Source organism: Sinocyclocheilus grahami, unplaced genomic scaffold (assembly GCF_001515645.1).
Source record: "Sinocyclocheilus grahami isolate Dianchi unplaced genomic scaffold, SAMN03320097.WGS_v1.1 scaffold268.1, whole genome shotgun sequence".
In the NCBI taxonomy this organism is placed as follows: Eukaryota; Metazoa; Chordata; class Actinopteri; order Cypriniformes; family Cyprinidae; genus Sinocyclocheilus; species Sinocyclocheilus grahami.
Window position 1 is genome coordinate 1,508,051 of NW_015505447.1, and position 17,876 is coordinate 1,525,926.

Sequence of the window (17,876 nt, forward strand, 5' to 3'; positions counted from 1 at the left end):
TTACTTGAAGTCTTTTTAACAGGCTGAAAAAATAATAAGAAAAATGATAATGGGCATATAAATTAAGTAGCAATTAAAACGTTGTGTTTGAAGGAAATACATGTCTGTACATTGCAGCTGTCTTTTATGTATATAAAACAGGCTGAACTTCACATTATGGATGCCAAACATCTTGCTGTTTGTAATCACTTCTCAAAACCCACCTTTTGTATTTGACCAAATCCACTGCAGTAATAAGAATTAAGAAAAGAGTCAGAAGTCCACATACAATGTACGATACAATGGAGCACTGGCAACCTGAATCAGACAGAAACAGTAGGAAAAAGCTGTAGCTCATTTCACGTCACTATATTATGACACACAGACACATATTATGAAATTTACTTGCATACCAGAACACCCAAGAAGATACATAACTCGTTCACATAAAACACATTGCTTTCCACATTTCAGTTGGTCTGAGAATGAACATTCTGAAGCTTAGCAAGTTTACACATCAACTAAATGCCCACTGATACTCTTAACAAATGTATTTTGATGTGGTTTTGAAGTAGTTTCTGATTTAATTGCTTGTGTACATGCTCCTGGACATGTAAACAAGAAAACAAAAAAGTTTTGATTTAATGTCAAGGGGCGTAAGCAAACAAAAAATGTCTTACCCCTTGAGTTGAATAAACATGAGTGTTGACACAGTAATCATTATTTTCCGTTGCATATATAGGTGCTTCAAAAGTTTCTTCAAGCGATGCCATAGAAGAACCATTTTTGGTTCCACAAAGAACCATTCAGTCAAAGGTTCTTTAAAGAACCATCTCTTTCTTACCTTTTTATAATCTGAAGAACCTTCTTTCGCCACAAAGAAACTTTTGTGAAACAGAAAGGTTCTTCAGATGTTAAAGGTTCTTTATGGAACCATTTAGACAAAAAGGTTCTTCTATGCCATCGTGAAGTGCCTTTATTTTTAAGAGTGTACTCACTGGAATTCTCCATTGCTCACGTTATGGTTTGACATGTTGTGTCATGTGTTTGATATTGTGCCAAGTTTTTTTTGTTTACAGCTATTGCTTACTAATAAAAAGCAATTAATTGAAGCTATTATCTAGCAAAAAAACATATTTGGGGTGCTGTGTGTACATTAATGAGGGAAAAAAATTAACTTAAATGATTTTAGCAAATGGCTGCAATATAACAAAGAGTGAAAAATTTAAGGGGGTCTGAATACTTTCCGTACCCACTGTATATATATATAAGAAAACGGAAGACACGCTACAATCTTTGCAAGGACTCAAATGAATCATCGTGAATCATTTTAACAGCTTAAATGCACTGGACTTCCCATTCTTTGAACGAGAAAGAGATTGTACATACTATGTTAAGTATATTTAATTATTACTTCAGATTTCTCAGTTTTATCACGCTACACTACTACTCAATGAAAAAAGTTTCTTGTTGAAAAGAGCTAGCAAGAAAGTGTAAAGTTAACTTAGTAAAGTTTCTGCTAACAGAAATAAAATTTCTAATTTTAAATAAAAATGTAAGAAAATTAATTTACTATTTATGTCCACAGCGACAGGCCTCGATCGGTCAGTCCCGTGGTTGTTGTAGACCTTGCAGACATACAGACCCTGAACAGTACTCCTGGCTATCAGTGTTAGAGTCTGTCCTTGATTCTGTAACTCTAGCTTTCCAGATCCACTGTCTTTGTACCACTCATAGCGCTGAACTGCAGGGTTGGCATCACTTTGACAGCTCAGCACCACCACACTGCCTTCAGACACTGGATCCGATGGACTGACCAGGGCTAAGGTGTTTCTGGGAGCATCTGAAAAAGAAGTTTGACCAGTTTCCTTTACATAATACTTGCTTAGACACTTTCATACAATGGGGTCCAAAAGTCCAGCAGATTTTCTTTGGATCATTCTCGAATCATGCTGAATATCATCATCAGGTTTTACACAAACACAAAAAGCAAGGAAGAGACAAATCACTAAGACATTCTGATATTCAAGTTAATTCCAATAGCTATTCTGGTAATAATTTGTAATAAAAATATGATTTTTATTAAATTTAACTGAATTAAATAAAATGAATCTAAAAAGCTGTAGCTTACTCTATGTACTTTTGGACCCCACCATTTGTCAAAATGTTAAAAACACACTGCATTTTTGTTTGTGAGTAATACAGCACAGTACTCATAATAACATCCACTCATAAATAGAAATAATTGATTTTATGCTTTATGATTGCTTTCTTTCTCTGTTTCACATACACAACACTCTAAGGGTAACGCTGCTTTCAGCTGGTCTTTTGGTCCCCTGAGAGTAGAAAAGAGAGCAGGAGATTTTCAGGCGGTCAATTGGAGGAGTCGCATTGAACATCTGAGAGGAGACCAACAGTGTCTGCCCAAATTCATCCTCCTTAAGAGAAATACAAGGATTTTATTACATTTCAGGATACAGAACTGTGTAGTTTACAAACATCAAGATTTGCCTCATGCTACATTTCACCTGTAGGGCTGGTGTGAGCTGTTCTCCTAGCTGTGGGTTCCACTGCATCTGAGGTTGGATTGAGGGACATGAGATCACAGTGGAGCAGGTCAGTGTCAAGCTGGTGCCCTCTAGAACTTCCATCACCTGAACATTTGAGCTCAAGATAGGCAGGGGAACATCTTACAATTGAGAAGAGAGTAAACACATTAGTGCATGTGTCCACCAGACCCATACAGCAATAAATAAATGCAAAATGTAGTTCAAGGGGCATAAAAATACATTTCCAATCTTAAAATTTTGGGTAAATACAAAATATTTTCTGCAATATACTTTGATATACATATATTTTAAAATGTATGTATACATTTACCTATATTTTTCTCATCCTTTACCCTTATACTTATAATCATAAATAACCAGAAACCTTTACCTGATGCGGAGCTGTCAGACATTCACTTCACAACTTAACAAATGAAATAAAAGAGGAACACTGGAAACACTGGAGTTTCATCAGCAGTTAAGTAAAAAAAGAAAACTATTACAAAATACATTTCTTCTTAAAGTCAAATGTGTTTCGGAAGGAATTTTGTGTAAATATACCTAATCTGGTGTGCAATCTGAGGCCTTTTAAAGCAAGACACCACAGGTGAATAGTGTAAAAAAATACTAAGGATTTCACCACACTTCCGCAGTTGATTAAGCACATTACATGTATTTGCATGGTTCTGCATTACAAGTTTTCTCAAATATTACGTCGAAGTATAAAAATGATCTAATTAAGTATGTGCAAGTTTGCATACATTTTTATATAACAGAAATCTGAACATTGGATAAAGTTAGGTTCAGAATTCTTTTTTCTTTTTGTTGATATATCAGATTTATGTAAGTTTTCACATTGGGGATTTTGTATATATCTTTTATATGTATATATATATATATACAATATATATATTTTATATATATATTGTATATATTTTTTTATCACTCTATAAATCAGAAAATACTGTCAAATAAAATATATAAATCAGGTGAATGATATACAAACAAACCCCCTGTAAAAACCTTCAGAATATAAATAGCAATAAAACTGGTATTTGTAAGTGCTAATGAGGTGGAGATTTCTGGCTCATTTTAATGGCCTTTAAAGATAGTAATTGATTCAAGTAGAATCAAGTATTCCATAGAGCTGTGTAATGTACATTTAAGTATTCACAAGTAAAGTATTCACAATGTTCACATGCTATATAACGTATATGTATATGCTTTCCTGCTTATAAACTTGTTGCTGTATTTTTACTTCAACATATCAACATTCAACATCAACATTTTTGTTGTTGTTCTGTCATACTGTATCTCAGCATTAGGTGGTAGCACAGACTCATTTTAAATGAGTTAAAAAGATGAAACCACTTTCACCAAAAACAAAGCTTACCAACAAAACATCACAATCGTTTTTCAGTGTGCCTGTTTAAGCACCTATTAGTGGGTGGGATATATTAGGCAGCAAGTGAACATTTTGGTGTTCCCGGTTTCTAGTGGTCAGTATCTATCAAAAGTGGTCCAAGGAAGGAACAGTGGTGAACTGGTGACAGGATCATGGGCAGTCAAGGCTCATTGATGCACTTGGGGAGTGAAGGCTGGCCTGTGTGGTCCGATCCAACAGACAAGCTACTGTAGCTCAAACTCATCAGGAAGTTAATGCTGGTTCTGATGGAAAGGTGTCAGAATACACAGTGCATCACAGTTTGTTGTGTATGGGCTGCATAGCCGCAGACCAGTCAGGGTGCCCATGCTGACCCCTGTCCATCACCGAAAGCGCCAACAGTGGGCATTTGTTGTTCTGTCATACTGTATCTCAGCATTAGGTGGTAGCACAGACTCATTTTAAATGAGTTAAAAAGATGAAACCACTTTCACCAAAAACAAAGCTTACCAACAAAACATCACAATCGTTTTTCAGTGTGCCTGTTTAAGCACCTATTAGTGGGTGGGATATATTAGGCAGCAAGTGAACATTTTGGTGTTCCCGGTTTCTAGTGGTCAGTATCTATCAAAAGTGGTCCAAGGAAGGAACAGTGGTGAACTGGTGACAGGATCATGGGCAGTCAAGGCTCATTGATGCACTTGGGGAGTGAAGGCTGGCCTGTGTGGTCCGATCCAACAGACAAGCTACTGTAGCTCAAACTCATCAGGAAGTTAATGCTGGTTCTGATGGAAAGGTGTCAGAATACACAGTGCATCACAGTTTGTTGTGTATGGGCTGCATAGCCGCAGACCAGTCAGGGTGCCCATGCTGACCCCTGTCCATCACCGAAAGCGCCAACAGTGGGCATGTGAGCATCAGAACTGGACCACAGTGCAATGGAAGAAGGTGGCCTGGTCTGATGAATCACATTTTCTTTTACAACGTGGGTTTTTCCGGGTGCGTGTGTGTCGCTTACCTGTGGAACACATGGCACCAGGATGCACTATGGGAAGAAGGCAAGCCGGCGGAGGCAGTGTGAAGCTTTGTGCAATGTTCTGCTGGGAAACCTTGGGTCCTGCCATCCATGTGGATGTTACTTTGACACGTACCACCTCAACGGGTCAGGGCTGTTTTGGCAGCAAAAGGGAGACCAACACAATATTAGGTAAGTAGTCATAATGTTATGCCTGATCGGTGTATATCTGATATGAGGTTGGAAACCACTTCATTTTTATTTTAACTGATTGAAAACAAAATCCATGGGGAATTTGTATCAGGATGTAAGCAAAAACAAAACAAAAAAAGGCACACTGACAAAGAGAACCAGACATGGAAATTATATGCAAATATTGGTGTATGCTAAATATACCACAAGACCTTGAATAGATACTGTTAAATACAGTGCTTACATATGAAAAATTATGCACACTTGTAACAATCATTATTATTAGTATTACTATCAGTATTAGCATATTATTCATTCTTTACTTTCAAAATTCAGAAAAGAAAATGATGTTTTGATGTACAGTCACAATGTATGCTTTATCGACAGGAATATAATTATATACATCATATGCTTTAAAGGTACAGTCCACCCAAACATTTTCACCACTGAAAATTTACTCACCCTCAGGCCATCCAAGATGTAGATGAGTTTTTTTCTTCATCGGAACAGATTTGGAGAAATGTATCATTACTTGCTCACTAATGGATACTTTAGATCCAATGGAATATCCTATGGATATTGTGATGAAAATTCACAAGTAATGTAAGTAATCCACAATCTGTGTGTTTGTAATAAGTTAATCATTAAGACGTTTTTCACTTCAGACTGTTGTTTCTGGCTAAAATACGGGTTCTCTATCCATAGTATTGCTTTCTCCAGTGAAAAAGTTGTCTCGTTTGAATCAGGAGAGGGTTTTGGGTTTTGATACAGGACAACAGGCGATGGACTTTTTCACTGAAGACAATGTTATTATGGATTATGGACTGGTATTTTGGTTTATTCCACAGTTTAAAGTTAAAACGCTTTAATGATGCTTTTCTTTCATACAAAACACTTTTTTTTTGTTCACAAGATGTTAATCGATGGACTGGATTTGTGTTGTGTTTTTTCTCAGCTGTTTGGACTCTCATTCTGACGGCACCCATTCACTGCAGATGATTCATGGGTGAGCAAGTGATTTTAATGCTAAATTTATCCAGATCTTTTCCAAAGAAGAAACAAATTCAGATACATCCTGGATGGCCTGAGGGTGAGATTTTTTTTTTAAGCAAATTTCCCCTTAAATTCCTTCAGAGGCATAATAGAGTAAACACACTATGTATTTATGTTTCTGTGTTTGTTCATCTGTCTCCTCCCTCTTCCTGTGTGTCTTCTCTTTGTCAGAAGACACTTAATGATCACGTTACGAAAAAAGGGGAGAAAATGGTTCAGAGAGAAGAAGAACAGCTGGAAGTGATGTCAATGAACCCGTCACTTATTTATTTGCCTGCACGCTGAACATGACCTAACATTCATACTCAGTCTCTGCTGGACATATTCACAAATTACTGTGCAGTGGTGTTTCCTCAAACACTGATTGCGCTAACTAGTTTTTCAAGCAAACTTTCACCGAGGTAAGAACACCCACATCAATTAAATATCCAGTTGTTAATTAGTTTAATTAACTAACTTTAATTAACTAAAGTTAGTTAGTAAATTTTTTTTTTACTAAAATTTTCCAATGTAATCTATGCTGTGCGATAATTTTATTGCATTTTTGTATTTTATATACTATACATTTAATGAGATTTTTCAAACATAAGCTTTTAAATGGCCTATCTCTGCCTTGAATTGTCATGCCTTGTATGCATTTTTCTTATTCGTATGTACTACTGCTTTCTGTTTTAACATGAAAGGAGAAACACAACTAACTCTGATGCAAAGCAACAGTTTTTATTATCATTGGATTTTACAACGTGGGATTAAGTACTTTCGATTCACTATTTTCTTGCCAGAATTGCACAACATATTTAGTGTGAGTAAATGCTACATGTAACGGGATACTAAAGTAAGATATTGTGACCTCATGATTCAGCTCTAACTCACTCAAAATATATAACTCACATTAGCTTGGCTTTAAACCAGTTTTATATGCTGAAACCTCTTAGTTGCCAGACAACTCATATTTATCTTACTATATGCTGTCGCTCAAATATGAGCATGCAATGTCACTTATGATGAATTGCTCACTAAATGGCAGTGTAGCAGAAAGATATTTTCTCTTAGCTAACATTAAGAGGAACACATCAAGATTGTACATTTTATATGTTATCTGAGATGCTTTTTCACAAATGCATGAATCAGGTGCATGAAGATGTTTCAGAATCTCTTAAAAATACGGATATCCTTCCACGTTATCTTTTCCCCCCCATTTTTTCCAGACAGATATTTTGAAACAGACTCTGAGGAAGAGCTGGGTGGCTTCTTTCATGTGAGAGCCCAATATGGCTAGTTTAAGCTAAATAAATATAAATATTTAAACTATAATCTCAACTGTACTTAATAATATTTTAATAACCACCCCATAAATACACAAGGAAAAGGTATTGGGTGAATAAGTGGAAATACTTGTAGATACTCATATTCTTGTACTCATATTTACTCACTTCTTGTAGTTCTTGGGAATTATTTAAAGGGGTCGTATGATGCGATTTCAAGTTTTCCTTTCTCTTTGGAGTGTTACAAGCTGTTTGTGAATAGATAAGATCCCTAAAGTTGCAAAGACTAAAGTCTCAAACACAAAGAGATATTCTTTATAAAAGTTAAGACTCGTCCACGCCCTCCTAAAAGGCCTCGTTTAAAAACGCCCCACATGTCTACGTCACTGTGTGGGAAGATTTGCATAACACCGCCCAAATGTTCACGCAAAGAAACTTTGATTCTCGCTGTAGTATTGTTGCCACCGCCATGTCGTGGAGACACTGTGTGTTTCATTGTGAAAGCAAAACTACTTTGTTTGGCCTTCCAAAAGAGGACACAACTAGAAATCAGTGGTTAAGTTGTATTCACAACACTGTTCCAAAACAGTTCAACCATTTCAACTATTCAGATGTGAGCAGAGGACTGTTTCCTGGGAGAGCATAGCCTACAATGCCGGTGTTCTGACAAATAATGCTGACTCACAGCCTGTCAGTACGCTTTCATATTTAAATGATTTGCCACTGATGATTCAAACGCGAGTGTTGAGCAGTGTAGAGTAGCACTTGTTGTTTGTCGTTTCTCCGATCACAAATGCAGACATGGTTTTATGTTTACGCGGCGCGATGCAAAGCAACGTGTAAAAAGACAGTATAAGTCATTATAATCAGTAATTATGTCCCCACTGCATGCAACAAATGCCTCGTTTATAATGGGTTTTATTGGCTTTGTCTAGTCGCACCAGCCTTTAATACCAACGGGGCGTAACATTTCCGTCACACGCTTGAGGTATTCGGCCAATCACAACTCACTGGATAGCTGACCAATCAGAGCACACCTCGCTTTTCAGAACTATGAGCTTTGTAAAAATCGACGCGTTTCAGAAAGGCGGGGGATAGAGGAGAAACAATAATGTACAGTATGTGGAAAATAATGTGTTTTTTTAACCTTTAACCGCATAAACACATTTCCTTACACCAAATACACAAAATAATGTTCTTTTTAGCAACGTCATATGACCCCTTTAAACATACTTTACACATTACAGATATAATTTCACATGTACATGCATTCCCTGGGAATTGAACCGGTGACTTTGGCCTGGCTAATCATTTCATCTGTGAATCAGTTAAAATGCTTAATTTGAACAGAAATACTATATATAACTTTTATTTGTCTCTCAGAATGGCCTCCAATACAACTCTTCTCATGCACTCCCACTCAGATGTCTTAACCCACTATACAGTGGACATTGATGCCATTATGGATAACATTACCATTGTCCTCTACACCATTACCATTATCTTCGGCATTACTGGGAACTCTTTGGTCATCTGGGTGGCTGCCATGCGTCTGAAGCCCAACGTCACTAATGTATGGCTGGTCAATCTCGCTGTAGCAGACCTGATCTTCTGCTTTACCCGCGTAACTTCTCTCCTCAAAAAACTTTTCTATGACTACTGGCCTTTTGGAGTTTTTCTCTGCAAATTCAATGGTTTCTTCAAGTACGCCAACATGTTCTGCAGTGTTTTCCTTCTGGCTGTCATCAGTGTGGATCGAGTGCTCTGCATCTGGCGTCCAGTGTTCACCAGAGAACGACGGACGTTATGTGCTGCTCGTGTGGTCAGTGTGGGAGTTTGGATTGTGGCGGTGATCTTTAGTTCACCATACTATGTTTACCGGCAGGTCTACCTTGGTGACAACAATTTAAGCAAGTGCTCACTGGAGGTCAGAACAACTTTGGAATTCTGTCTGAATTTAAAAAAGGTTTCCAATAATAATAAAAAAAAACTAGGCTATATTTGCATAAATTATAATATTGGATTCAATAATAGGTTGAATCATTTAATTATATAAATCATACATTGTAAGTAGACAAAACAGGAAAAATATGAATACGATACATATACACACACATTTCAGTTATTTATTGGATTTACAGCCGCACTCTATAACCGAGCTCGCACAGTACATTTTTAGGACTCACACCGTTTTCCAGTGAAGCCATGCTGTGTGAACGGAACATAATGGACATCTACTGTATGTCACGTTATACAGTGCAAAAGAGCACTGTTGCGAGTTTTCATGTGTGGTTCCTTATAGAGACTGGGATATAAACAAAGACTATAGAATACCCAAGACGTGTCACTCGTATAGTTTTGAATGGGGAAAAATGCAACGCTCAATATGACCGCTCGATCAAAGGAAGCCCCGCCTTCTGATTAAAAGAGCCAATCGCCAATTGGTAAAGTCAGCGAGTCACTGCAGCTGCTGTAAAAAGTCCCGGTTGCTATAGAAACATTACATATTTCGACTTTCAAACGGTTCCGTTGTTGTGTTCACGCTCTGTCTGAAGACCATTAAAGGTTATTCTAATTACAGTGCGATTTGCGGCTGTAAACTGCTGTCTGTTCATTAAGATTTGACAGAAGAAACCTCAATTGAACTTCTGTTGTGTCAAATGTGATAAGATTTAGCATTTTTGGACGTCGCCATCTTTGATATTTACTTTCTTGATGCCTGAAACCATTTTGAATTTAACGCAAATGAATTAATCGTGGCTGTGAGGGAGAGACTTACAGTCTTTTACAATGGCACGCACTGTATAGGTCAAATGTCATTTTCAGAAATCACAACTTTTTTTATGGAGTTTTTGTCTAATTAAAGTTTTTTTTTTCTCCAGAAAAACATCAGCTGTACAATCGCTATTGATGTTAAGCAACAGAACAATCATTTCGAGGCTCAGACCTATAAGTAATTGCGGTTGTCAATCCAGAGAACTGACAGTGTGAACGTATCTTATTCTTTCTTATTTCCATACAACTTTATTTCATAACTGAATGTGACACATCAGATGAATAAATAATGACCGTTCTCATTTTTGTGTGAACTATCCCTTTAAACATGTACTTTCTTTTAGCATAATAAATGTGAAATTGTTTGCCATATATTAATCTGATTTACTTTGTGCAGGTGAAAGAAGCATCAAAGGGTCACAATTCAGCAAAGAACGCCTTGTACAGCATTCGCTTCTTATGTGGATTCCTGTTGCCCTTCCTGGTCATCCTGTGCTGCTACATTCTAGCTGGCGTTGGAATATGCAGAACAAGGTTTTCTGGTAAATCGAGGCCTCTCCGTATTCTTGCTGGACTTGTCTGTGCCTTTTTCATATGTTGGTGCCCCTACCACTGCCTACTGCTCGCCAAGATGGTGGACAAGAAGAGCCACGCTGTTAAAGTGGGCCTGCCTATTGCTAAGGGCTTCGCGTATTTCAACAGCTGCGTGAACCCGGTGCTGTACTTCTGCATGGGACTGGATGTTAGGCAACGCTTCAGACAAAGCATATCAGGGATTTATCGCAGAGCACTTATGGAAGAAGGCCACATTTTGCAGTCCCACGGAGGCACTGGGGAAGATAGCTGTAATTCAATTCCAAAGACTGAAGGGATTGTTCGAGACATACCGGAGGGCATGACTAAAGTTTAAAAGAGTTTCATTGTAATTGAATTTTTAGCAGTACCGGTCAATGGGGAGGCCGATATTTAAACACTGATCAAATCCAAATGTGAAAAATTTTTTTGACAATCATACTACCAGTCTATCTCTAAAATAATCTTGCTAATTAAGAACTTTTATTGAGAAAACCTAAAAATAATAGTAAAATCAACATGTATATATTTGTGAGTATGATTTTGACGGTTTTGCAGAGCAAACTGATTCATGCTTTTGATAAGCTTTAGAATTGGAAACAATGGTTTTCACAAGTCTGCTTCTGTGACCTCTTAGCATTAACATGTAAACCACTGTTTAGCAGCTACTTCATTTCCTTGCTCCAAAGCCAATAAACTGTGGTCAGGTTTCCTGAGAAATTCTCTTGATTTAGTGTAGAGTAATTTACTTCATACTAAGAGTGCCAAAATCATAGACCTTTGTTCCTCTTTTCTGATCAAGATGTCCTAATCCTTTTTTATTCTCTGGACTTTATTCTCTGGAGAGTCCCTTTCAAGGAAAGTCTGTTCACTTGGCGGCCATATTTGCAATGGCTCTGAGCAGATATTTCCGGGGCATGCAAGTCTTACCTACTTGAATGGGGAAATTCTGAAATCCTAAAAACTGCTTGCCACATATAACATATTTCAAATCAGCAACAAAATCTGACATGAACTGTCCCATAAAAGTTGTTTCTTATGCTCAAACAGCATTAAAAAACCTTATACAGTATTTTAGGCAGGACCAGCCAATGCGCATGTGCAGTAAGCGCATGTCTCAGAACACTGGCAACCGGAGCTCCTAACGGTAGTTTGGCCCTTTTATTTACAAGACCGTAAAACATATTGTGTGTTGCACTTTCTTCGATTCATAGTAATGCGAGTGCACCTGCTTGGTATTTCTAATCTTTGACTTACTGCACTGAATGCAGGGGCGCTGCTATGGCCCCCTGAACAGCATATTGACTTTAGCCCCCCTCGGTAGAATAGCGTTCCTGGACTTTGATAATTCTATTTAGAAATATTTTGCCTTTTTATACATTGTTTATTGTTTCTTAGGCATTAAAAAAATTGTTACATTTAAATGCAGCATAGCTCATTATTGTTTTAAAATGCAAACTGACACATAAACGAAGCACTTTGCTTCACCTCTTGTGTTAATGAGTAAGCTAGCTAGATGAACGAATGACGAACTACATATTTTTGACTGTTGACTGGCTTGAATGGTTACTGCTGATAACGATTGGTTGTATTATATATTTAAATTTTATTTTTTATATATATATATTATAATTTTTTTATATATTTTTGTTTGCTTCTTTTTTTGGGGCAGTTTGCATTAGCTGCATTTTGATGGAAGTGAATGACTTTGTGTCATTTGAATATCCATTCTGATTGGTCGATTTATAAATGAAATGTGCTACTTATGGCATTTTGTGCAAAACCTGAACTTCCGCTTATGAAGAAAAAAAAATTGCCATCGTTTTATACAAAAAAAAAGCATTTTATAAGGCAGTTTATCCTCTGATTCTCTTGATTTAATAATTTTTTTGAATATGAAACCGAAACTTGTTCCTTTTGCTGTCTGTAGTATTGGTAATATAAAGTTTCCCACCTTTAAGCTCCTGGCTCTTCTGTGTGATTGTTTGAGATTTATGTATGTATGTGTGTATTTATTTATGAAGAAGAGTGTTGTAGGTTTTGAAACCTTATATGGTTTATATAGTTGATTGTTTTTATTTGAAGATTTTTCTGTTCTATTTTCCTTTTCTGTCTGAATGAGTGCAATCTGTTGTTAGTCTATTTTTCTTTTAAATATTGTCTCATTAGCCACCAGAGAGTTCTGGTTTTTGGGTGGCAAAACCATTTTAAAGATGTCAGCCAGTTTCAGAAAAAGATAATCAGCATAGTCTTTCCAAAGACTTTCATAATGACTTTAACACATGCAGTAGAGCAGATTACATTTTTTAGTTTAACAAGCAGAAATGGATTCTGAGAAAGTACTGTAGCTTAAGATGTGGTCATAGTTATTTTTTTTAAATGGGTGGAGAAGGGGAAGTGTAGAAGTGAAAAAGTGTCACATCAGTGAGAATAGTTATGTTTATCACATGAATTCAATTTCCCATTCTGAAGTGCCTGTATTCACTAGGCCTTGATGTTGCTGATATTTTTATATCAAGCTGTATCAGAAACAATGTCTTTTTGCCATTGTTCTGTGGTATGATGTGTAGGTTTGAAGCAGTGGTTTTCCACCGGTGGGTTGAGGCCCAAAAACTGGTCACTGGCCTGTTTTGGCAATTGAACTGAAAAGCTTATGGTATATTGTTGAGATAGTGAATTGGTGGGTTTTTGTTAAATGCGAGCCAAAATCATCACAATTAAAAGAACCAAAGACTTAAACTAATTCAGTCTGTGTGCATTGAATTTATTTAATACACGAGTTTCACAATTTGAGTTGAATTACTGAAATAAATGAACTTTTCCACGACATTCTAATTTATTGAGATGCACCTGTATGTTCTTTATGCAAAGTCTGAGCCCTGAAGCAAAACCTGTTCAGGACCACTAGTTTTCAGTAACATTGACTTTTGTGTCTTAAATATAGCATTCCGTATTTAGTGTTTATTACTCTCTGGAGCTTTTACATGTTATTGGGGAGCTTTGCATAACAGTTTGAATCATGTTCTTATTTAAGGCAGCAGTTATATTAATTAGCTTGATTACACACGTTGTATTTTTTCATTTCACACTTCTTCGTAATTATGAAGCAGAAGCACTGTGTTATGAGACTGAAATACAACCAGAAATTCCCTGACATAACGTCAAAGCCTCCAGACAGATGCAGACAGGAAGAAAGAACTTCTATGCTTTTTCCCCATCTCTCTGTTGTATGTTCCTTGCATAATATTTCCCTTTGTCCTTCCTTATTTGTATTCTTTAATTGTAATTTCAGAATTTTTTTTTTGTAATTGGTGGCCTTTAATATTCTCATTCATATCTCAAAAATTAAATGTAAAATTCAAAATAATAGTGGATATAAAGAATTATTTTTCAGTTTTTCTATAGGTGTAGAAATGAGTCACAGAAAATAAAAAGACCCTGTGCATGAAGATGAGGCTCTGCTATTTATATATAAGTGCCAGTTTATTCCTGGCCATCTTTTATGCACATCGAACGTGGCCTTCTGTGAAACTCTGAAGAGGAAGTGAATTTTCACAACAGTGTTGTGTGTGGTCATTTTTGTTTTTGCACTTGCATTTAGTCAACCACCCTACATACAAACTAATAATAATTATTATTTAAAAAAATTATAAAAATACAAGTGATAAACACTGAACAAAATAAAAATACAGAAGATATTCTGAAAATAAGATGAAGATAAAAGGAAGAAAAAAATTTAAGAATTTCAGTGCAATAATATCTAATAATAAAAAAAAACATCACGAGAATTGGTATGGTTGCAGGTTTAGCCTAAATTAACCTGTTACTCAGAAGAGGCTAGCTAGTTTGTTGGTTTGTTATTGATAACTTTTTTTATTAATTTTTTTTATAAATTTAAAGTAAAATATTTGCTTGATAATTTTTCTCAGAATAACCTTGGTAACATGACAGAATGGTTGAGTTTGTTGAATCCAGTCAACAGTATAAAGTATCCAACAGTATCCAGTCAAACTATAAAGCAAGGTACTTTTTATGGTCTGATAATTTTGTTCAATAATAGGTTATCAAAATTGTTGCTTCTTTCCAGAAGAACATGGGGTTTGTGTGTGTCCCCCCCCAGAAATCTCTTATAGACACCATCTCTGCCACAACTGATAAGCATGAAGAACTGAAAGCTGGGGTCAGATTTCCCAACAAGCATGTATGCACACACGTCCACAAACACTGGCTATTTCTGTCCTTTATATCCTGGAATAAATGAACCCTGGAAAGTATCTTTTGCTACATTAGTCATTGGACAAAGATACAAACATGCCCACACATGGACTCTTATGTATATCTTACCATGGGGTGTATCACAAGCGTGCACTGATATCCTCATACAAAAATAATGTAAAGACAGAACCATAGAAATAAAAAATCTGTAAACTATCTAGCAAGGTCTAAAGGGGTCAGGCTAACTAGCCAAACCTTGATTCCTATGATGCTAGCAAAAATACACACTTAGGCCTAAATAAAACGGGACATCTAACTTATATGCAAAGTCATCAACATGTCCATTTGAACAAGTTTTTACATGACCTTTGGAATTTGATGATACACCGCTATGATAGACAGTGGTGGAACAAGTGATTGTTCATTCAAATAAATGGCAAAACACAAAATTTTGTGCAGGTCCACCACCAGAGGGCTACCTCTACTAAACACTGACAGACATGCCACTTAATATTTTGTCATCACTGTGAAATCTTGACTATGTGTCTGCAGTTCAGTGAGTCTGCAGAGTGATTCACATTCTGTTATTATGTAGACCTACTAAGATTATGTATTATTATGTAGCCTAGATACATTTTTTTTATATGTCCTCTTTATCCTTGAAAATGTCCAGGCCGGGATTTCTAAATTGGCTAAAATGCCCTTCAAAATGGTTTTGGCTTTGATTTCCTATTGACGAGCTCATCCATTATATGTACGTGTATTTGCTTTGCTTTGCCCGTTCTCTGTAGATCCAACTTTCTCAAATGCCACGATTGGTCGATTATGTATAATGCCTGCACGCTATTGGTCAAACTACTTTTCAGTCATTACCCTCAGCAGGCATAAAATCAATAGGTAAACTAAGCCGAAACCAGTGTTGGGTTTAACGAGTTACACGTTACTGTAGCCTAATTAAATTACTCATCCACTGAAAAAAGTAAAGTAAGGGATTACTGTTCATTTTTAGGTAATTTAATTACAGTTACTTATAAAGTACTTGCGTTACAGTTCTAAAATTGAATTTGAAATCTAAATTTATAGTCTAAAGTTAAAACGGAATGCAACGTCTTTAACCCTCTACGCACCGGCCCCTTCACTTGCAGTTTTTCCTGATAAGAGAGAAAAGGACCTAAAATACTCAGATACAGATAAGACTAAAATCAATCGGATCTATAAAAGATATACTTTTATTTGTCACTCTTAACCCGAATTAGTTGACTTTACTAGAAAATTGCGTGGAAACCCGTTGCACTAAACAACTTTAGTTTTTACACAGGGTGAAACTAAACGGGTTAAGTTGTATTAACATAGAACATTTAGTGGTTGTAGCAGACAAATCAAGTTGGCATTAGTAGTCTTTACTAAAAAGCATTAGTTCACATTATGAATTTTTTTGAGGATATGTTTTATAAAATAACTTATTAAAAAAAATATTAACAAATGATTTTTAGTAGTGATAATTGTTATATTTAAGTAATCTCTTATAATTTTAAAATGATACTAAAATTGTAAAATTATTTTGATTACTTTTAAAGAAATAAACAATAACAACATTTCAAATTTTTTTTTTTTATTGTTCACAAAAAGTTGTATTGTTGGTTGCCGCCCAATAGCGTCATAGTTCATTACCATAAAGTTTAACTGATTTCAACTCTCCTTGACGCCCTCGCCGGCCACTCACATTGAAAATGAATGTCTTCCGGTCACTTTGACACTCTCGCAGCCGGCGGTGTGAACGCACAAGACTTGTCTATCTTCAAAAAAGAAATGAAAGAGATTTGAAAAGATAAATGAACCTTTAAATTGAGGTTATCTGGACTTTAAAATAGGGACAGAAAGTCGCAGGTTTCATTAAAAATACCTTAAATTGTGTTCTGAAGATAAACAAAAGACTTATGGGTTTTTTCTGCTTCTATGTGCATTAAATGTGGTATTAAAGTCACATTCTTTATATGGACACTGGACTCTGTGATTAACTTTTAAATGTCTTGCGCAGGTGAGTAAAGAAATCCCCTTCTGTACAGGGTACAGAATCACATAACTGGCAGTGAATAGTTACTTGGCCAGTTTCACATAGTTGAGTTTCGTGGGCTTTCGAGTGAATCTTAGACATGTGCACTTTAAGTGCATTAATTGAGTTAAATGTGCACAAGCAATCTTGATGTAGGCAAGGAAATGGAACAGTTCTGCTGTAACTTCTATGTTTTAACCTATAATGTTTTAATAGGTAACCCCGTTTGTCACATGGAAATTCACAAAACTTACATTTCCAATGCATCTTCACAAGAACCTGTTGAAACAGAGCATAAGCAAAACGTTTAGAAAAATGTTGCAGAAAATCAGTTGCAGATATAATTCTACTGTAAAAGTTAACTTCGGCTAGCGATCTCGGCTTTTAAACAGTTTGTTAAATTACTAATATATAAAGAAAGAAAGAAAATCACTCATGTGAAACATTAAACAGGATTTTTTTTATAACTATTACCTTAATAAACCAAAGAGATATACGTTAGCGTTAGCCACAAGCACGTGCACATGCATGGACTCGTGCTGATATGAACCTGACAGAAATAAAACTTATGCCAACAGTTTAGCTACAAAACACGTTGTAGCTAAACTGTGAACATACAGAGAAACACTGGTTAGCGTTATAAACGGTGACCCGACAGAAAAAGCTAATTTATATGATACTGTTATAGCTTAACTGTGAACCGACACATTAACACTACGTTAAAATTTTAGAGTTCAACATCGGTCCGGATTTTTGGGTTATCACTTTTTTCTGAAATATATCAACAGATAAAAACTTCTTTACACACTCACCATGTCACGTT

At 36.1% G+C, this 17,876-nt stretch overlaps 2 protein-coding genes across 2 annotated transcripts in view; one reads left to right on the forward strand and one right to left on the reverse strand.

Moving 5' to 3' along the window:
- Positions 1–4,943, reverse strand: part of LOC107599571 (sialoadhesin-like) — a 6,613-nt gene extending 1,670 nt beyond the window's left edge. Inside the window, exons 1-6 of the mRNA XM_016291214.1 lie at positions 4,931–4,943; positions 2,508–2,668; positions 2,270–2,417; positions 1,553–1,822; positions 204–297; positions 5–23 (exon numbers count right to left, since the gene is read on the reverse strand). Coding sequence (XP_016146700.1) covers positions 5–23; positions 204–297; positions 1,553–1,822; positions 2,270–2,417; positions 2,508–2,668; positions 4,931–4,943 — 705 coding nt within the window. The remainder of the gene's footprint in view (positions 1–4; positions 24–203; positions 298–1,552; positions 1,823–2,269; positions 2,418–2,507; positions 2,669–4,930) is intronic.
- Positions 4,944–6,504: 1,561 nt separating this feature from the next.
- Positions 6,505–11,122, forward strand: LOC107599572 (C3a anaphylatoxin chemotactic receptor-like). The gene is made up of 3 exons (XM_016291215.1): positions 6,505–6,573; positions 8,821–9,364; positions 10,610–11,122. Exons 2-3 carry the CDS (start codon positions 8,822–8,824, stop codon positions 11,120–11,122), a joined length of 1,056 nt encoding a protein of 351 aa, XP_016146701.1. The 5' UTR covers positions 6,505–6,573; position 8,821.
- The last annotated feature ends 6,754 nt before the right edge of the window (positions 11,123–17,876 follow it).